Source organism: Vigna angularis, chromosome 8 (assembly GCF_016808095.1).
Source record: "Vigna angularis cultivar LongXiaoDou No.4 chromosome 8, ASM1680809v1, whole genome shotgun sequence".
Classification (NCBI taxonomy): domain Eukaryota; kingdom Viridiplantae; phylum Streptophyta; class Magnoliopsida; order Fabales; family Fabaceae; genus Vigna; species Vigna angularis.
This window is the reverse complement of record NC_068977.1, coordinates 13,347,286-13,370,009: the sequence shown is the minus strand read 5'-3', so window position 1 is coordinate 13,370,009 and position 22,724 is coordinate 13,347,286. Positions and strand designations below refer to the sequence as shown.

The 22,724-nt window shown below is 33.6% G+C and overlaps 1 protein-coding gene across 1 annotated transcript; it reads left to right on the top strand.

Moving 5' to 3' along the window:
* The first annotated feature begins 18,745 nt into the window (after positions 1–18,745).
* On the top strand, positions 18,746–19,690 carry LOC128193725 (cytochrome P450 77A3-like). Its single transcript, XM_052867809.1, has one exon. It carries the CDS (start codon positions 18,746–18,748, stop codon positions 19,688–19,690), a length of 945 nt encoding a protein of 314 aa, XP_052723769.1.
* Positions 19,691–22,724: the final 3,034 nt, after the last annotated feature.

Sequence of the window (22,724 nt, the reverse complement as noted above, 5' to 3'; positions counted from 1 at the left end):
AAATTGTTTGGTGGTGTCAAATCTAACATCAATTTTGTATAAAAGTCCACTGCTTGAATGGGCACGTTCCAATTAGATTTGCCAGCCATGAGTCTAATGCACACTGATAATTTTGACTCAGTTGAACCTTCAAATACAGGTAGATTTGCCTCTGTCAGTAAATTGTAAAACCTCTGAGTGGTTTCATTTGGAGGCTCTTCATAATGACTATTGTTTGCTTCTTGTTCAGCATGGCGACGAAGAGCATTGTCGAGCATCTCCCTCATATCGGCAAATTGATCTATCTCAGATGTATGTATAATAGTATTTGAACCTGATGCAAGCCGCTTTTCAACTGTAGTGGAGGTCGAAGGAATTTCTTCACCATGAAATGTCCAAACCGTGTAATTAGGCATGAACCCTTTTTGGTATAGGTGAAGTTTGACGACTTCATCTTTCAAAATCCTTGTACATTCGCACTTGATGCATGGACATCGAATCCCTCCATCAACAACATAATATTGATATCGTCGGGCCGTCTCCACAAACTCTTCAACTCCGATGACAAAAGATTCCTTCAAACCTCTCCTTCCACTATAACAACGGTCGTACATCCATCCACGGTGGTTGGGAAAATGGGCCATGTTCTGTGACAAGCCAAACAAATACAAACTTAGCCAAAACAGCAACACTCCATGTGACATAAGTAATAAACCTATTACTACTCAAGTCGAACATGGAAGGCAATTTGAACACTATTGTCATAGGCATTCAATAAGGGCATGCAAAGAGAAGTCCTCAGTATAGAAATGCCTTAGACATACTAAGGGGCTGTGTATTAAAGTTGGAGGAGGCAACTTATTACTAATGAAGTTCTCTTGTCTAGAGTACTTCCAAATATTTTGTAGGTTCTAAGTGTTTATAGTATTTTTACCCTTCTCATTGCATTGAGAATGTGTGTAGTACCATAGGATTTTAAATGACTACTTAACTTAATCAAGTTGTAGCCTAATAAATGAAAGACAATATACATGAACATACAATATAGACATCAAAATAATTTAGGCAATCAAATATCTATAAAAGCATGGATATATACTATAATTTGTGGTTTATGGAATTCTTTGCTTTTGAATAGTTTACTAGGTCCATTTCACTACTCTAAACATGTTAGGATGTTCACATTAGTTAAAATAAGTGTACATTTCACAAGCAATGTGCACTGTTTTTCCATTCGGTAATTCTGCAGAAAAATCATTTTCTGGTTTTACTATACTGTAATCTGATTTCATCCAAATTTCTGTTGTTTTTAGCTTTGTGCAAATCTGGTTAATGATTTTGAATGTGTCTAAAGTGATAGCAATTCAAGTGTAGCACATAAATGCAAAATGAGGAATCAAGTTCCATAAAATTTGATTTCAAATTCTGCATCAAAAATCATTTCTGGTTTGATGTTGTCCACACTGTTTCTGGTCAGTTTTGTGTTTTTGAACCTTGCTGCAAGTTTGTATGAAGTTTCTAAACATGGTTCAAATTGTTTCAACTCAGATTAACCACTGATTTGTGAAAATCATATTTGAGTTGTTTAAAAAATTGACAAAAATAGTGCTGTCACAGTATTTGTTCCAGCTTTGCACCGTGTTGTAATCCTTGCCATGTTTTAGGCCATTTTAATTCTCCTAGCTCACATGTCCAAGCTAGATCTAGTTGTTTAGGATTTTTCCTACATGTTTCTTGATCTAGCTATCTTTGGTTCTGTTGTTTTGGTCATTTACAGTGCTGTTTTACCACTTTTTGCTGCATAAATAGCAACTACAATAGTGATTTTGAGAAGCTGTGTACATTTCTGTTTTTGAACCAATTGTGCAAGTGTATTTGGTCATTACAAACTGCTGTGCACTGTTCAAATGGTCCTTGAGAAGCCTATATGCAGACTTCACCTTTAAACCATCAAAGTTTGCTGTATTTTAGGCCACAGCTGCTGTGAATTAATGAATCTGATTGCTTTAGTGCGGTTTAAACATTTGTGCAAGTTTATTTCACCATTTCAAACTTGTGTGCACTATTCATTTGGTCATTTTTCAGTTTATGAGCAAAATCACTATCCAAACCATTGAATTTGCTTGACCTTGGCAAGTGGACCATTGATTTTCTGTTGTGGTTCCTTTCTTTGTTGTTGAACAGTCTGCACATACTCCAAATGTTAATTTCAAACTGTTTGAGGTGTCAATTACACATTTGAGTCACTGCCAATCAATTTTGACACTGAAACCACCAATTTTCAGTCATATTTCTAGTGCAGAATGTTTTTTTTTGTGCTGTTTGGCATTAGCCATATTCTAATTTTCATTTTTGGATTGGCAAAAGTTGGGTTTAAGTTTCCAAATACATTTATATGCTTATCCTAGTGTATAGCAATAATAAGAAGCAATTTAAACCCTGCAATCCAGATTTGAAAGGTCAAAAACCAGAAACACAAAATTTGCTGTTCTTTGTGGCATTTCATCAAACAGTTTTGAATTTTATCAAACAGTTTCGAAGCACACAATTTCATCACTGTTTGGAGTCTTTTCTTGCTTGTTTAATCTGTTCTAGTGCCTCTCATAGGTTCCTTTTGTGTCCCTTCTGTGATTCCAAGCTTACATTCACTTGAATTCAACTTGTTTGGCTTCTAATTTGTGCCCAAAATCTGTTCTGCGAAAATTTATTTCTGGTGCACCAGCTGGTTTTTGTTGACTATTTGGTGTTGGTTTGGGTGCTGTGACGAATTGGTGCAGCTGTTTTACCTCAGATTACTTGCTCCAAGGGGGTAGCATCTTAGGAAGTGGATAAGGTGTTAAAAGGGCTTCAAGCTTGGACTCCGAGTGCACTTCTTTCTTGTTGTTCCAGCACCAATTTCAGCAGCAGTTTCAGCAACCATACCACCTTTCTGCTCATGATTTTGGACCAGCACTTTGTAAAACAACAACCACACTTGGCTTTGCTACTTTTGTAAAAATTTTACTTGTAATTTTGGCTTGGTATCACGGAACCTTTGTAAATTCTTTCAATTTGGTGTTCATTTTCAACTTAAAGTGACTTGGAAAAATGCTTTTCAAGCAATTCCAAGTGCACCATCAAACATTGTAATAGGTTAGTTTTCACTTCTTAGTGTGCAAGTGTGTCAAGTGGCTCCAAGTGTCACTTGCACTTTCACTTAGGGTCGTGTCTCATTCATTTCCATTTGCTTTACTTTACATTGCTTGTTGACTTTTATGTTTTAAGTCTCTGTGGTACTTAAGAGCGTGTTTCATATAGATAAACCTTCTTTTGGTTTCTAGGTTCATAGCTTTCTTGCATTTAAAAAGTTTTGAAAGTGATCTACCTAGACACTAAGGTAAGAAACAACCAAAGACACTATTGCTAGGAAGGACAAGGTTCTTAAGCTTGTCCATTTGTGACTCACCTCTCATTCCTAGGAGCTATTTGGTTCATTTTACCTCTAGAATCTTTCTAGAAGTCCTTCAAAAATATCTAAAAAAAGAAACCTTTTCCAACTAAAGTGGCATCTAAGGAAGTGGAGAAGGAGCAGAATTTGTCAATTCAAAGGGGCTGTCCAGCAAGGAAAAATGTTGAAATTGGCAACTCCTGTAGCCAAATTTTGAGTTCTAAATTGTTTTTGTAGTGTGAGTTTCTAATTATCTACGTTTTACCATTCTAAACTTGTTAGGACAGCTTCTTATAAGTTTCTTAGGCTAGTTTAGTGCAGTTTGCAAAATTTAACCATTCTAGTGCATTTTTAGTAGTAATTTTGAAGAAGAAAAAGTTGTATTGGGTGTCAATTTTCGTGCAACAATGATTTTGTGCTATTTAGAAGTTTAAACAAGTCCTAATTGTTGTTTTAAACTTGTTAGAACATTCAAATTGAAGCCAGATTCATCTATGTGCAATTTGCATATTCAAACCTCATTTTTGAGTGAAATTGGGAACTAAAAGGGTGAATCTGCTATACAGTTTGGTTTTGAATCCAATTGGAGTTCAAACAAGTTTAAATTGATGAATTAAAGTTGCTGAAAGTATTATCAAAGAGTCAGAATCACTTATGCATGAATTCACTTTTAGAACCACTAATCTTGGGTCAATTTTTTGGTGTAGAGTTGAAAAATTTAATTGCTGTTTTGATGGAGTTGGTATAAAATTCCATTTTGCTTGGAGCAAAACATGTTTCAGTTTTTCTTGCTTTCTTCATCTGTTGAAGAACCTTTCTTAGAATCCACTTGAGTGTCTACTTCTATTCTACACCTATTTCTATTAGTTTTAAGCTTGTTGACATGTTAAAATTGACCAATTCAAGTCAGATTTTGATGTTGTCCAGTGACCAATTCTGGTGCAGTTTTTCATCTACTTTGGTGCTAATTTATGTGTGAAATAGTGGTGTTCTGAAGACTTTGAGGTGCAGTCCAGTTTTAGAAACCTTTTCCAACTAAAGTGGCATCTTAGGAAGTGGAGAAGGAGCATAATTTGTCAATTCAAAGGAGCTGTCCAGCAAGGAAAAATGTTGAAATTGGCAACTCCTGTAGCCAAATTTTGAGTTCTAAATTGTTTTTGTAGTTAGGTTTGTTCATTAAATTTCATTCCATTAATTTAATAATCCAGAATTGAATTTGGGCAAACAAAATAATCAAACAATAGCTGGAAAGGGATTCAAAGGCCTTTCTTCACATGTTTGGGGTGAAGGATAAATCCAAGATAGTGCTAGTTGAAGACCCTATTAGTCAAGATAAGAGGTTGTTAGAGAGAAGGAAGAATGCTAAGATGGAGAAAGCTGCAAAATCAATCTCAGAAATCAGCTTGGAAGTAGATAGGCTTGCAGGGATGGTATGTGTTGTGGTTGCTAATGATCAATGATTGGATTTGGTTAGGTATCAACATTTGAGTAAATTATCAACAAAGGTGGAAGATTTGCAGAAACATATGTGCTTAATCTGATTGAGTTATTGATGAATCAATTGCTTAAACTAGATGGTATAATGGTTGAAGGGGATGTGAAATTAAAGAGGAAAATTCAGGTCATGCCAAATACTGAATGCATTTTACTGATTTTTTTTTATCAGTGTATCTCAAATTACATTTGTTTAAGCACTTCTAGTTCTAATGTTAGTGAAAAATTAATTTTGAAGGTAAAAAGAGTTCAAAAGTATGTTCAAACTCTGGATTAGCTGAAGATTAAGAATTCCTTGCTTGGTAGCAATGGACATCATGCACCATTGAGAATGTGTGTAGTACCATAAATAGTTTAAGGTACTTTTATCCTTCTACATCAATAGTTTCAACAGCTTGCTTAATCTGACACTTTGCTAATAATTTCAAACTATAGATATCTTAAAATGATATTAAAGTAGTAAGATTAACGCGAAATCAATCCTAAGTTGAGTAATGTGAGATTTCACTCACACTCATACACTGTAATTTGTTCTTACATGGGATTTCCAACACTTATTTCTAACCATTATGGGATCACTCATAGTATGACAAAAAGGTAATGAATTTGGTAAAGAACTTTACTTTAGCATGTCAAGAACAAGATGGAATTTTCTAAGACTAGCTACTAAAACACAACTTACAAAAACATTGATTCAGTTTAGCCATTACCTTGAGATTAGAGAGACCAATCACACAATCACACTCCACTACTTTAGCACCAGCAAGTTCTACAATTGAAAGCAAACTTAACCATTTTAGGAACAACAACAAAAAATGGGGGTTAATTCATAAAGCTTTTTTTTATATATATTTAAACATGCTTTTTATTTCTAGTAGTTACCTAGGAGTGTGACAAGATAGTTACATGTATGAACCCTTAATTTAAAGTGAATCATGGTCTATAATCATGAGAAATCAAAGCTGAATGCATCTTTACTTACTCACCATAGAAATATATTGACTTTATAAGACATTTTTTCTTGCAAAAGATAATATAGAACAAAAGAGTTATTTCAATCATAAAAGGCTGCAAGAGCAAATCACCTAGAAGTCTAATTGCTGCTGATAGAGTTCCACCTGTAAATGGAAACAACTTGTATTGTTAGAGAGGTTTTACATGAAAATGGAAACAACTTGACTGGGAGACTTGACTTCTTAGAGAGGTTTTACATGAAAATGGGAATGCGCTTTGCTGCTTGGAATAATGCAAATCTCTGTTATATTGTCAAATCAAAGCACCAAGTGCCTTATGGAGTAAAACCTTGTATTCAAAACATTACTATATCTGAAGGGTTTTCAACTGTCAAAATAACTTTAGAATTTATTTAAACATTACTGTAATCCTAATCAATTTTGATTTATTCTTGTATTATAAAGACTACATAATTCATGTATTATAAAATAAAATGATAATATAAGGTGTTAGCTTATGGAAGAAACAATGTAATAAAAAACAGAGAATAATATGCTTAATATGAGAAAAGGAGATAAAGGGAATACTACTTTTATTCATCCGCCAAGAAGAAAGAGTTGCACCATGACTAAGAAATTAAAAGAAGCACAAAAGCAGCATGATCATAAAGGTGAAAGAAAAATATCTTACGTTCATTAATATCTCAAAAAGTGCAACATTCACTAAGAAAAATGACCCTTTGTTAGACAAGTAAAAACCATCATTGATTTGAAGCCTGAATCCTAATCATAATCAACTTCATTTGTTCTTTCAATTTCTTCACCCCTCACTGCATAAAACACCTCCATTAACCTAGAAAGAAATTCCAGAGGCAACCATGGTGGAATTGGGAAATGCCAAAAAGATTAGGGAAAGAAACCTAATGCCAACAAGAAAGCAAGAAGAATAAAGAAAGAAGAAGAGAGCCAGAATTTTTGTTCAGTTTAATAGATGAAGTTCTTGATGTTTTCCTGTGGAACATGTTATCTTAGTTCATCAGAGAAAGAAGTAGCTACAATTAACACTGATGTCATCTCTTGCCAAACAAATTTATGACCTCTAATTTCTAATACCTGCATTATGAATTTATGATGGCCCAGAAAATGTACATTCATATTTCCCTAATCAGCATATCTTCACACTCTTAAATCTAAACTCTCACGTATATTTGATTTAACAACGAACATGCATTCTCCTAAGTTTTTCTTTCTTTTCTGATATGAAAGTAGCTATTTTCATGTTTTGCTAATTTTTTTTAATGTTATATAACTTAATTCATAGAGAAAACAAAAAGAAAAAACCTTAATTATAATTTATATCTTTGTATTTAATCAGCTAATTACTCTTAACAACCTTGATCTCCAGAAAAAAACAATTCAGACCAAGTCAAAGAACATTGTTACCCTTTGCTAACAAAGCTCACACACGACCCCTAGAACGTGCTCCTCAATCCTCTCCCTCTCCCTTCTTATCTGACTTCATTTTTCAACTTTAGGTCTCTTTTTAAGTCCAACGTGACCAACCCTACTATTATAAGAAGAACACTTTCACTCTTTGGTAGTAAGAAAGCACACACTACACTAAAGAGAGCATCTTGAAATTCGAATATGGTTGTTCCCTTCAAAGCCTCATACCCAGTTTTCCTTTGCTTGATTCTTTTCTGTGGCGTCAATTGCACTCAGTTTGAAGTTGGTGGCCATGGAGGTTGGGTTGTCCCAAAGACAAAGGACGATGCTTAAATGTTCAATCAATGGGCATCCCAAAACAGATTCAAGATTCATGACACTCTTCTTAAGTAGCACTCCTTAACAACTTAAATATGTAACATTCAACCATTTAATTTTTTGCATGGTCAGATACATTTCTATGGTTATATTTTGTGTTTAGCAGCAAATGGGTGTACGTGTATTATTTTCCATTCAAATGTCCTGAAAGAAGCACATGATAACATGGAGTGTTTTTTGTTGTTGAACTTTTGGAATTGTCATAGTTTTCAAGTACGAGAAAGACTCAGTTATGGAGGTGACTGAAGAAGAATATGAAAAATGTGTATCACCTCATCCCCTCTTTTTCTCCAACAATGGTGACACTGTGTTCAAGTTTGATAGAGCAGGCTTGTTCTACTTCATCAGTGGTGTTCGTGGTCACTGTGACAGAGGGCAGAAGATGATCATCAAGGTCTTGGATATTGAAGTAAGTCCCTCACCCCAATATGCAAATAGCACTACACCAAAGCCACATTCAAAAAGTGGAGTTGTTGAACTTACTCCCATGAGGATCATGACAGAGTCCATAGTTTTTGTTATGTCAACCTTCTTTCTTCAGCTTTATGTTTGATTCTTATGTGTTATCACAGTCCTAGGTTTATGAGTAGTAGTTTCTTTATTGTTTTCGTCATGTTTTAGTGTTGGAAGGATTGGACTTTGTTATTTGTTAATGTTTGTAAAGGTTATAATGTTGACAATTCTGGGGGCTGATGGAGCTCAAGAAATTGGAACACATCATAATAAGGGAAGGACCTTAAATGTAAAGCAAGTGAGCTATCATGAGTTTGAGAAGTTTGTTAAGGAAGAAAGTTCAAGGCCACTGGCAGACCTTTCAACACCATTTTGTTCAGCACATCAAATGGGGAGTTGTAGGATGGGTTCTAATCCAAAGCAATCAGTGGTGAATGAGACAGGAGAAACATGGGAAATGGAAGGCCTTTATGTGGCTGATACAAGTGTCTTTCCCACAGCTTTGGGAGTGAATCCAATGGTCATTGTTCAAGCTATTGCTTACAATGTACCACAATCTGTCCTAGAAGTTCTCAGAATGAAAAGAAGTAAATGAGGGGAAAAAACGTGTGTTGTTTTTGTAGCTCCAATGTTACTGAATTCTCAGAAAAAACCACGTTCAAATAATTTAGTGAGATAGTTTGTCATTTTGGGCACGACACACAATCAACTAATAAGGAGCTTTACACAAAATGCTCCAACTAATATTTTCCATGGTTAAATGGTTTAGAACAAGTTCAGAACAAATTACAAAAGCTAAAAATTAAAGCAAAATAGTGAAAAGAACATGAAAACTAGGAAAAATGAGGAGTGAAGAGACTTACATATGGACGCGAGAGAAGTTGAGCAGTTGTGTTGTCTTCGGTTGTTGCCTCCTCCACGAACCCCACACCGCTCTCAACGCACCAGGAAGCCCTTCGCCACCGTTGTCGCCTCCTCCATGAAGCCCTCCTGATGCAGCGACAACAAATTTGTCAAGTAGCCCCTCGTCACCGTTGTCGCCTCCTCCACGAAGCCCTCCTGACGCAGTGACAACGAATTTGTCACGCAACCCCTGCAACCACATAACGAACCGCCACCGCAGAATGCTTGCGCGAAGGACAGAGACGACGTCCGTCAACAAAACCTCGCAAATTTGGGGAATGTTGGTGACGGTTCGATGGCTCGAAGAAAGGGGAAAGCTGGTGAGGGTTTGATGGCTCGAAGAAAGGGGGAATGTTGGTGAGGGTCTCGAAGAAAGAAAGGGAAACTTTTGGCTCGAAAAATGAAAGTTAGCAGAGGGAAACCCAAGTCTGCTGGGGTTAATTACACCAGCACCTTACCGAGGGTCATATATCCTTCGGTAAGTTAATTCACCAAAGCCAATATTGATGGCCCAAAGACATTCGGTAATGACCACATTTCACCATGGCCTTCGGTAATCATCTATCTGACCGTCGGTAACGCACTTTTACCGAAGGCCGAGAGGCCGTCTGTAAAAACCCTTCGGTAATACGCCAATTTCTTATAGTGCCTCTTACCTCCTGAAGACCTCCTTTGCAAACCTTGAATCCATTTCTACAAATATTTTTCAACAAAAACAACCATTAACCAACATTATTGAAAGAAACTACAAAATTTTCAATACAACATTTACTTGCATTGTTTTGAGGTTGTTGTGCAATGGAATCCATGAATGTCAAAGAAACATTGTATAAAAGATAAGTCAAAATAACCCAACAACAACCACAAATACAAAAAATTGAAACTTTGCACCCAATTGCCAAGCATTTCTAAGTCATTTTAAAATTTTTTAATCCTTTCTACATGGAGCAATCACATGATGACACGAAGATAGTATGAAAAGTTTGTCAAAAAATAGTGTCAAAGTATCATTATCTAAATATATATAAATATACACCCAATCATGAAAAAGAGAAAAAAATATAAAAAAAAATTAATCACCTATCTATATATCATCTCCACTTTTTTTCATTGGATTAAATTAGCTTTTTGTATTTCATAAAATTAATCACCTATCTATATAAAAAATAATGTTTTTTACCCTTAATATATAGAAAATATATTAATTTAGTTGTGACATTCATTTTCTTATCAAATTAGTATATTCAATAGTTAATAAATGTAATAATTTAATTTTGATAATTATTTTTTTATTGTTAGTTTAAATATATTATTCTCTTATTCAAATTATCATCAAACTAAATTACAATATTTAGAGTTTTATAAGTGCTAAAAGAATTAAATTATATATATATTTTTAGGACCATTCTTTCACTAGAAATTTTTTTAGCAAAATAATAATAATATGACTTTAAGTTTTAAAAGATAATTAGGAGTATAATTTAAATTTTTAAGATTGATACTACATTAAATAAGTTTTTTTTTTCTCTTTTCGTCTCATGCGTAATTGTGTTCAATTTTTACAATTTTATAAAGGTTTTCATACTAACATTTAAATAGTGTTTGGATTGTGTTGAGGATGTGAGAAAGAGTAAGTAAATGAAATTGAGGAAATGGATGATGGATTATGAAATTATTTGGATTAAGAGATTTCAGTAAAAAGTTAATGAAAATTTGTGTATGATGTAATGAGTATGATAGATTTAGATAATATTTAAATAGATTAAGTTAAATAATTATTATTTTCTTTTTAAGAATAAATATGATATAAAATTAAATATAATAATATAAATTATGTTAAAATAAAATTAAAGTTCTCGTTTAAATTTTTTTACATATCAAGTTTTATAAACCATATAAAATATTTGAGTAAGTATTGGGGGAAAAAATCAGACTAGTCCATCTATGGTAGTTAATTATAAAAAATATAGAATAGTTAATGCTTTAAGACTACATTTATAACGTCATTAGTTGATGAATATTGACAAGAAAGACTAATATTTGAAGGCATATTTAATGGTTCACTTGCTACTTATGCTGCGAGAAAACAAAACTGTAATATTTTACAAAAATCTTTATTTTTACCGAAAAACAAATTATTTTTTAGAACATACTTATTTTCTTAACATTTCATAAAATAGTTTTTAAATATTAAAAAAAATTGAGAAACACTTTGTAACAGTTTAAAAAATAAAAATATATTTTAGTATGTGTGATTTTTAGAGCATATTTTTATTTTTTAATACCTTAGAAAATACATTCTGAAACATAAATATATAATAATATTTTGAAAGTACTTCATGGAGTGTAATGAATATAAAAATAGTATTTTTTACAGCTTTTTTATAGAAATGTTTTCAATTGAATCAGAAATAGGGGATGGAAAGAAAATGATTTTTTTTAATTTAAATGACTAGAATAAATGTGATTTGAATTAAATCTGAAAATTTTCTATGGGTTTGATGAGTGAAAGCAAGAAGAGGCGTGGGTAGTATGTAAAAGAGTTAAAAGGAGATCAAATTATTTGGAATATAAAGGGGTAAATAAAAGTAAAAAGGCTACTTTAATAAAAGAAACAAAAGAGGAGTATATATAGCAAAGAGGAGTGTGCAAATAGCAAGAGAGAATGATTAATATGTTAAAAAACTATACAGGTTTAGGATGTTGAAAGCTCAGGAAAAAGAAAAATCAACCCAACTAATGAGAGTTACTTCCTCCACCATCACATACGACTTCTTGTATCTTCTCATTCCTCTTTTGCTCTTCAAGTAATATTTAAAAGGATGTGAATATGCGTTAAATTCTTAAACAAAATATCATTATCCATACGGGAGTGTTGCTCCCTCCACCACCCCAAGTGCTCATGTACCTCTCAACTATTTTTTTTTATTCCAAAAATATTCTACACCTTCTCACTATCTTTTTTATTCCAAAAATACCTTACATCTCCCCACTATATTCAACGATCTTTCTCTTTCTCTCTCCACATTAATGGAGCATTCACATGGCTCAGATTTAAACTTGTAATATATTGCAAAATTTGTTCAATGTTTTTTTTTTCAAATTACTTAATAAATGGTAAAATTTTATTCTAAATTTCTAGAAAAATGTTTATATATATGTGTGTTTTTTTTACATTTAATATCTATAATTTTTAACATTATATTATGTTTTAACTTACCGACATGTTTGACTCAAATAACTTGAATAAAGTATTTAATTTATTAGATAAATAATATAAAAATATTATTAAATACTTAAAATATAAAAGAAAAGTTATTTGTTAAAGATTTAGAATTTATTTAGTCCTTTCGTTATTATAAAGTTAGTATATAATAATAATAATAATAATAATAATAATAATATATTATGTACTATTAATATTATTATGTTTATTATTTTGTATTTGTATCTAATTTTTAAGTTTATAAAATGGAAGTGGTAAAAACACTAATATTGAAGTTTCCTCTGAATTTTATATTTTGTAATATATCACAAGTTTAAATCACAACAAGAGAGAGAAAAAGAAAATTGTTGATGATAGTGGAAAGGTGTAAAATATTTTTGAAATAAAAAAAATAGTGAAAAAGTATAAAATATTTTTGGAATAAAAAAAATAGTAGGAAAGTGTAGAAGTACTTGGGATAGTGGAGGGAGCAACACCTCCCTATGAATACACATTCGTCGTCGGAGGAAGAACTGATGTCGCGTAAGAGAGTTGAATAGCCATAACCAAGTTTTGTCTTTTTACCTTACAAAAGCCCACAAATATTGACTTTAATTTTCCTCCCTGCCTGCAAAGGGTCAAACTTAACACAAGTAAGTGATCGGAATTCGACCCCGAGTCGATGGCCTAAAGAGGAAGGATCGCGATATTCTAACAACGCCAATTTGACAAAAATTTGACAACGCCACATGTCAAGTTTTAATTGGTTGAATTTGAATGTTTTTTTAAATTTAAAATCTGATTTGGAATGGGTTGAAGTTTGAATTCCGAAAGTGTCCTCTTCGTTTTCGAACTCTATCTTCTCTCCTTATCACTGTCTTCTCTCTCCATTTTAGGGATTTGAATTTCATTTCAACTTCTCTCTTCATAACAGTGTTCTCCCTCCTCCATTTATGCAGTTGTTTGTTCGTCATCATTGAAAGACCAAGTTAAGGTGTTTCTGGGTTGAGAAGTGAGTTCCTGCACCATTGATAAAGAACTGATGTTGTTGTAATCGATTACAGGGAGCTGGTAATCGCTTACCAGTAGAAAAATCTCCTTTTGTACCGAAAGTTAAAGAGTGCTACCCATACGTGGCTTAAGCACTCCCCAAGAATATTTTGGATTCGTTATGACTGTCTTTTGAAGGTTTTATGGATGGATCATTAAAGGAACACTTCAAGTTGGAATACTTCAATATTAAACAAATATAAACGAAATAATGAAGGGTATTGAGTAATGAAAAATTATAACAATATTAAAAAGCACATACATTAATAAAAAAAACGTAATGACATTTCATGAAACAACAAAAACGACTTTGGGGAGCAGTGTTCATCTACCTAGGGAGTACAATTGAAGTTTGTGTACAAATTACCCTTTTTCCTCTGGTAATCAATTACAAGACCCCTGTAATTGATTACCAGAGGAAAAAGGGTAATTTTTACAGAAACTTCAACTGTACTCCCCAACTAGATGAACACTGCTCCCCATTTTCTATTTTTGTTGAATTTTTCCTTTTTTGAGATGGGTGAGTGAGTTCAATGTTATTCGGTGAGCTCCCTGCACCAATAATGAGGTTAGGTCATTGATTTCTTCAAAATAAAAATGTCCATTTAGGTGGTTTTCTCCAATTGAGGTGAGGTACATAACCATTGCTGTCAACTTTGACCTTTGCTGACTATTTTAATCATAACTTTTTCCACAAACCTCCAAATGATGTGATTCTTTTTTTATTAGAAAGTAGACTAAAAAATCTTTCCAATGACTACTAATTTATAATTTTTGGACATCTGAGTAGGTGCAGTTAATTCCTTAAAGTTAACGTTTTATATATTTCTACCACCTCTTACCTTTTCTGGTTGTTTTGCTCATAACTTTCTCCATCGAACTCCAAATGAGTTGATTCTTGTTTTTTTGGAAAGCTCTCTGAGTCTAGATTCCAACAAAACAAGAATCAAGTCATTTGGATTTTGGTGAAGAAAGTTAAGAACAAAACAAGTAGCAAAGGTCAAAAAAGCAGAGTTGGGGAGCAGTGTTCATCTACCTGGGGAGTACAGTTGAAGTTTGTGTACAAATTACACTTTTTCCTCTGGTAATCGATTACAAGACCCCTGTAATTGATTACCAGAGGAAAAAGGGTAATTTGTACACAAACTTCAACTGTACTCCCCAGCTAGATGAACACTGCTCCCCATTCTCTACTTTTGTTGAATTTTTCCTTTTTGAGATGGGTGAGTGAGTTCAATGTTATTCGGTGAGCTCCCTGTACCAATAATGAGGTTAGGTCATTGATTTCTTCAAAATAAAATGTCCATTTAGGTGGTTTTCTCCAATTGAGGTGAGGTGCATAACCCATGCTGTCAACTTTGACCTTTGCTGACTATTTTAATCATAACTTTTTCCACAGACCTCTAAATGATGTTATTCTTTCTTTATTAGAAAGTAGACTCAAACATCTTTCCAATGACTACTAATTTATAATTTTTGGACAACTGAGTAGGTGCAGTTAATTCTTTAAAGTTAACGTTTTATATATTTCTACCACCTTTGACCTTTGCTGGTTGTTTTGCTCATAAATTTCTTCACCGAACTCCAAATGAGTTGATTCTTGTTTTGTTGGAAAGTTCTTTGAGTCTAGATTCCAACAAAACAAGAATCAAGTCATTTGGAGTTCTGTAGAGAAAGTTAAGAACAAAAAAAGTAGCAAAGGTCAGAAAAACAGAGTTGGGGAGCGTTGTTCATCTAGTTGGGGAGTATAGTTGAAGTTTCTGTATAAAATACCCTTTTTCCTCTGTTAATCGATTACAAGACCCCTGTAATCTATTACCAGGGCAGAAATTGGCCAAAAATGCTTATGGAGCTCATCTAACTTACATGAAAGCACCTAAATGACATTTTTTCTCAACAATTCAATGAGCTAACATGTTCCTACACCATACACACTGGACACATGCACTTGTAATCGCTTACAGAGAAGTTGTAATCGATTACCAGGTTAAAATTGCAGTTTTGTACTGAAATTTGATCTGCGCTACCCAAATGTGACAATTGCGCTCCCCATGATTGTTTTTTGTTTGTTGTGAGTGTCTTTTTAAGATATTGTCAATGGAGGACCCTTGTTGGTCATAGTTGATGGTTTTCTCAACTTGTAGTGTGAAGTTTGGTAAGTCTTCTGTGTAGGGAAGACCCATCCTGGGTGGTCTTAGCAACACAGGTTAGGTCCTGCACCATACACACTGGAGACATGCACTTGTAATCGCTTACAGAAAGGTTGTAATCGATTACCAGGTTAAATTTGTAGTTTTGTACTGAAAGCTGATCTGTGCTACGCAGGTGTGACAACCGCGCTCCCCATGATTGTTTTTTGTTTGTTATGAGTGTTTTTAAGATTTTATGAATGAAGGACCCTTGTTGGTCATGGTTGATGGTTTCTACAACTTCTAATGTGAAGTTTGGTAATGAATCAATGGTGTATACGAAAAAGCCCAAACCTTGGTGATACCAACCTCTACGGTGTGTGCGAAAAAACCCAAACCTTGGGTGAAATACCGCCAACCACAATGGGAGACAAAAGCCAAAGACTTATATAACCACGAAAATGTTGCCAACAACAATGCACGCCAAAATCAACAAAATTCCAAAACGAGGGATATATACCGCCAACGAGTCCACAGTCACAACATCAAAAAATGGGGAAATGGATAAAGAGAGAGACAAAATCCTCGACAGTGAACAAATGACCCAAGAAATGAAGTAAGAAAAGTCGAACTCAAACTCAAAGGGGAGAGAGAAACAACATTTCAATGGTGGACAAAGAGTGAAGAAAAGCGAGGAACGAAGAGAACCCAAACGGTGGAGAGAAATGGATGCTTCAATGGTGGAGAGAGATGGAAGCTTCAATGGTGGAGAGAGAGTTGAGAAAACTAAACTGCAAGTGAATCTGAAAAAATAAACTGCTAAAAGGAGTTTCTATCCAAATTCATTCCAAAATTACCCTTCTGAACAAATTCCACCATTTTAGAAAAGCCTTTTAAAACCAACCAATGAAACAATGCCACGTGGCGTTGTCAAAAAGTTGGCAAAATATTGTTGTTAAAGAAACGTTTTCCAAAGAGGAAACAATGGCTTTACTCAAGATAAGGTCTGACATGGACGTTGCTTTCAGAGATACAAACCCCAAAGCCCCTCTCTGGGACCAAGTCTCAAAGTAAGTCCCTCTTCGTTTCCCCTGGAATCCCCATTATTCTCAAGCTTATTCCCTAATTAGTAATGCTAATGTTAAACATATATGTACGATACTGTATACATTCTAGTCGAACATAGTTAAGTTGAACCATTTCTTTTTGTCTGTGTGATGATAACGTAGTGATTGAATTAATTTGAAAATCTTTTGTATATTCAGGAAATTAGCGGAGCTAGGTTATAATAGGAGTTCGAAGAAGTGCAAGGAGAAATTCGAGAACATTTACAAGTACCATAGGAGAACCAAGGAAGGTCGTTGTGGCAAATCCAACGGTAGCAAGACTTATACATTTTTCGAGCAATTGGAAGCTTTAGAAGGATACCACTCACTTCCGACCCACCTACCCGACAACAACACCAACGTCGATGTTATTTTAGATGCGGTTCCGTGTTCCGTGAGTGCATCTGTAGGGCAGCATTCTTCGGAGCATTCTTAAACAGAAGTCAACTTCCGTACACGAATATCAGACATTCGTATTACGAGCACCTTCCTCACCACCAGAAACTCCCATCCCAAGGTAGAGCAAACCCAATTCAGCCACTGTTTTCTCTCTTCTTTCAGTGTTCTCATACCATTCATTGCCACCATCAATTATATAGTCACCTTTTTCCATGAACGCAGACAGGGTCTTAATGGTTTGCTCAATAGGTGCACCAGCCTTAAGTAACATTATAATCACCCGAGGCTTTTGAATGGAATGATCAAAAGCTTCAGGATCATTAGCCATAAACTGAAAGATTTCCTTCCACTTTTGTTCGTTCTACAGTCTCATCAACTTTAGACGTGGTTCGGTTATAGACAGAAATAAGAAAGCTTTTTTCAGCAATATTGAGTGCTAGATTTTGTAAAAGTTAAAAAAAAGTACGATATTTTTAGAATTAAAAAAAAATAGTAGGAAGGTGTAGGGAGGATTGGGTAGTGGAGGGAGCGACTCTCCCAACTAATTATCCACTTAAACAATTTGTATAACTCTCACCCAATTAATTAATTTTAAGTCTTTCTTATAGTTTAATATAGCTTTAATTAGCTGTCCCACATTTATGATCCGATCCCTAAATTTTTTATTATCTAAGCTTTTAGTTCTTATTATATATATACTTTTTTTAAATTTTATTGTAATTTACTCACAAATTCTTAATTATTTAGTTTACTAATATTGTTCTTAATTAATTACTTACCCGTTTTAAACTATTTTACTGGAAAGAATATAATTTCGATGCAATTCTTAAAGTTATCAATTAATATAATAACAAGAAAAAAGATAAAACATCAATTTATGTAATTTTTGTGAATAAATAAAATTAGAAAAAGATGACGCTACTGTTTGAATTTTAGTTGATTCAAACTTTTAAACTATACCAATATGTTTGATTTTTTTTTTAATTCAGAAAAAATTTCTTCCTAAAAATTTATTTAATTTCAAAAATATAATAAATAGTTTGTTTCTACTTTAGTTAAATTTAATTCAACTTAATTTTTAACCGAAATTAAAAAAATAATAGCTTATTAGCGAACCCCAACTCTTAAAACTGAGGTTTAATTGCTTGTTTTGTCCACAGTTTTGTTGAAGTGTGTCAAGTTCGTCCATTCTTTTAAAAAAGTTGCAAGTTCGTCCACACGTGGTTTAAAAGTGTCAATTGCATCCTAACGTTGAAAAATTTGCATCAATGAAGTCCTCTCCGTTAAATATAAACTAACAGTGTTAACTGATTGATGATTTGGCAGTAGAGAATTTTAACGTGACAAAAGAGTGGCAATATTGGTAATGACGTGTGAATGAAATGTTGGGTGACATGGAATTACAGTTTCAACTTACACGATTCCTAATATCAACTTGCAAGATTCCCAATTTCCCAATTCTGATTATCCTTCTGGGTCTTTATCAGTTTTCGCTCCTTGCATATTGTTCCCGGAAACCCTATACCGTGAATCAATAGAAAACCCAAATCACGAACTCATAACCACCCAAAAAGCAGAACAAGCTCAACAACCCTAATTTCAATCATCTTAATTCCAATTACATAAGAGAAATCTCCCTAATTTGTAAGAACAGGTTGGAAACCCTAACCTTCTCAATCGGAATCCTAATCCTAAAATTAGCGAAACCCAGACTTGCACCGTGAAACCCAAAAAGATTTCCATAAATCAGAACCCTTGCGCCGTGAACTCGTCGGAGGGTAAAACATTCACGCCTTTAACCGCAAACCCTGGTCTTCTTCCCCATGAAACGGGTTCAAAGAATAACCTTCACGCTGCAAGTTGCCAGAGAGTTGAGGAAAAGACAGGTCGAACTGTTGGCGCCGTTGATAAGGAATAGAAAGGCCTACGTGGAAGGGAGATTCTCCGGAGATGAAATGGCGAGTCCCGTTGGGGCTGCTTACTTGGACTCGTTGTTCGGGTTGGAGGTGCCTGGACGTGGACAGTTGGGGAAGGAAGAGCTCGTGACGCTCGTGTCGGAGGTTATCAGCGCCGGGACGGACACGAGCGCCACCGCGGTGGAGTGGGCGCTGTTTCATTTGGTGGTGGATCAAGAGATTCAAGAGAGGTTGTACAAAGAGATTGTGGACTGTGTGGGGAAGGACGGGGTGATTACGGAGAGTCACGTTGAGAGGATGCCTTACCTGAGCGCCGTGGTGAAGGAGACCTTCCGGCGTCACCCGCCGAGCCACTTCGTGTTGTCCCACGCTACGACGGAGGATACTAAGCTGGGAGGGTATACGGTCCCGAAGAACGCGAGTGTGGAGTTTTACACGGCCTGGTTGACGGAGGATCCGAATATGTGGGAGGATCCGAATGAGTTCCGACCCGAAAGGTTTTTGAGCGGGGATGGGGTTGACGTGGACGTGACCGGAACGAAAGGTGTGAGGATGATGCCCTTCGGTATAGGGAGGAGGATTTGTCCGGCGTGGAGTTTAGGCATGGTGCATATAAACTTGTTATTGGCTAAGATGGTGCAGGCTTTCCACTGGTCGTCCATCGCGCCTAAAGCAAGAATCATTTCCCCTTCCTCATCGACGACGACTACAATCACTTTGACGCATCTCCTCAACAGATGTCTTCTTTCTAGTATCATCAAGCATCTTCATACGAAGTTTCACCTAATGCCATGTCACCCAACATTTCATTCACACGTCATTACCAATATTGCCACTCTTTTGTCACGTTAAATTCTCTACTGCCAAATCATCAATCAGTTAACACTGTTAGTCTATATTTAACGGAGAGGACTTCATTGATGCAAATTTTTCAACGTTAGGATGCAATTGACACTTTTAAACCACGTGTGGACGAACTTGCAACTTTTTTAAAAGAATGGATGAACTTGACACACTTCAACAAAACTGGGGACAAAACAAGCAATTAAACCTAAAACTAAAGATAAAAAATTACAATCAGGGCATGCTTTTTCTTTTCAATTATTTAAAATATTGCTATCAATTAGTTAAATATTAATTACTAGTGATAAAAATCTTAAGTTACTCTATGTCTAATATAATTTTTTTTTGTTTCAATAATCCAAAATAAATAAAAACAAAATAAGGTCAGCTTAATTAACACACAAATAAAAATGGAATCCAACATATATTATTATTTTCTATAACAATTGGGATACATAACTTATTTTTTAATATATATTTGTTTTCTTATAATATTAATTTTCAGTTTTCATGAAAATATTGGTTTACATCTTGTAATCTATATTTTTTTATGTTTTTTTTTTACATTTTTATCATACATATAATTTATTATGCCAATTCTTATATTTGATCAATATCACTTTAAAAAAAATCGTAAACTAATAATTATAATTATATCTATAAATTAATATCCATAATTATGTCTATCAAATTATATTCATAAATAGATTAATAATTAATAGTAAAATAAATAACTTTAATAATAATATTTTTAAAACATGAATATTTTGAATTTTTAACTACTTAATAATATCATTATTACTTTGTCAATCATGCAAATAATATCATTATATACTAATCATGCAAATAATATTATTATACCAATCATGCAAATAATATGAGTATTCTATTTTTATATTCAATTTCAATGAAGTAGATATGAGTCCAAAAGATTTTATAAGATTTTAAGTGTATATTAAGATTTTATAAATATACATATATATATATATATATATATATATATATATATATATATATATATATATATATGTTATTATGTAAAGCAATATATATTTTTTGTTTTTCATAATTATAAAGTGTGTTTATTTACCTAAAATTCAAATTTGTTAGATTATTTAAAAATGAATTTATGTATTTTTTAAAGCTTTTAAACTATTCTTTCATCATAACTGATAACATCTTTCAACTTCTTTTTAATATTTTTAAAAGTCAATTAGGAGGCTCAATTCAGTGAATATTTAGAAAAGGTAGTAAGTAATACATTGACACGAGGACTTACATTCATATCACACTAATTTTTTTTTTAAATAATGGGATACATTCATATGACACTAATTTTTTTTTTTAAATAATTGGATACTGATTGAGGGTAAAAAAAAGGGAAAAAGCTAAATTTTGGTTTCGTTCTTTTTTTGTGGTGAATGAAAAATATATTCATTAATAATTAATAGTAAAATAAATAACTTTAATAATAATACTTTTAAAACATTAATATTTTGAATTTTTAACTACTTAATCATATCATTATTACTTTGTCAATCATGCAAATAATATCATTATACCAATCATGCAAATAATATAGTCTATTTTTATATTCAATTTCAATGAAGTATAAGATTTTAAGTGCATATTAAGATTTTATAAATATATGTATAATAATATGTTATTATTTAAAGCAATATATATTTTTTGTTTTTCATAATTATAAAGTGTGTTTACTTACACTAAAATTCAAATTGGTTAGATTATTTAAAAATAAGTTTATGTATTTTTTAAAGGTTTTAAACTATTCTTTCATAACTGATAACATCTCTTAACTTCCTTTTAATATTTTTAAAAACCAATTACATGCTCAATACTCTTCAAAAACAAAATGTCTTTTATCTTTGCAGACGTGTGGTTGAAAAAAAGATTTGGAAAAGTGAATATTTAGAAAACCTTATTAGTGGAAGATGTAGGTCCTGGACTCCAGTCCCTCCCCTCTTCACCTGTCTCCCTCTTCCATTGAAGTCAATAAGAAAAATTTGATAAACGTCAACCACAGTCAAAACATTAGAAAAGAAATTAGAAATATGTACATGTCGCAAGCATTTACTCACTTAGGCTTCAGAATTCCAGTTAGCCTCCGAGGCCTTGAAAAACATCTTGAAAGACCAGAGCCGAAGTTTGTAGTAATCTTTTTTTTTTAGTCGGGCTAATGTATAATTGAAACATTATCATAAATAATAGATGATTTGAATCCTCTATACTTGTGGTTGCGTGTCTGCATATAAAAAAAAGTTAAACACAAATAGGTTCATGCAAGGTTTGAACTGTTATGTTAAACAAAAACAAGTTAGTTTTTCAGTTACAGTTTTGCTATCTTGTATATATTGCTGTAAATGATTCAGTTTGGTGTTCAATAAAAATTTCTAAGAGTATTATACCTAAATGTCTTCTGAGAGTGTGCCTATCTGATCCTTGTGTGTGTGCTATTCTCCGGTGAGCAGTGAGTGCGATGGCCTGAGGTTGTATATGGAGGAACCCTAGTAGAGCTCCAGACACTCTGATCTCTCTCTAGGAACATCACGCTCTGTTGTTTCACCCTATCACGTGCTTTTTTCGCTTCTTTAATATCAGAAGATATTATTTGGCGTGTAGTTACGTTTCTGCCCCTACTTTTTCTAATATGGTATCAAGAGCTTAGGTTGTTGTCCGGGTGGGTGTTGTGTTGATATCTGGAGGTGTGTGTATCTAGAAGTGCAGAAAGAAGGGTTCTTTGACTGTGTGTAGATCAAAGATTCAGAAAGATTGTTGCAAGAAAGGATGGCTGGAATTGGAGGAATTCAAGGATCACTACCCATGTTTGATGGCAAGCAATTTGCTGATTGGCGGATCAAGATGTGGGCTGTATTTGGTTTTCAAGATGTGTTGGAAGTCATTGAAGATGGGGTGCCTATGTTGAGTGAAAAGGCAACCCAAGAACAGAAGAAAGAACACAAGATACTGGAGAAACTGGATAGCAAGGCCAGATTCTTAATGTATCAATGTGTAAGTCAAAAGA

Excerpts from the sequence above, each read along its gene's own strand:
- LOC128193725 (XM_052867809.1), top strand. The coding sequence starts at position 18,746 with ATGAAACGGGTTCAAAGAATAACCTTCACGCTGCAAGTTGCCAGAGAG.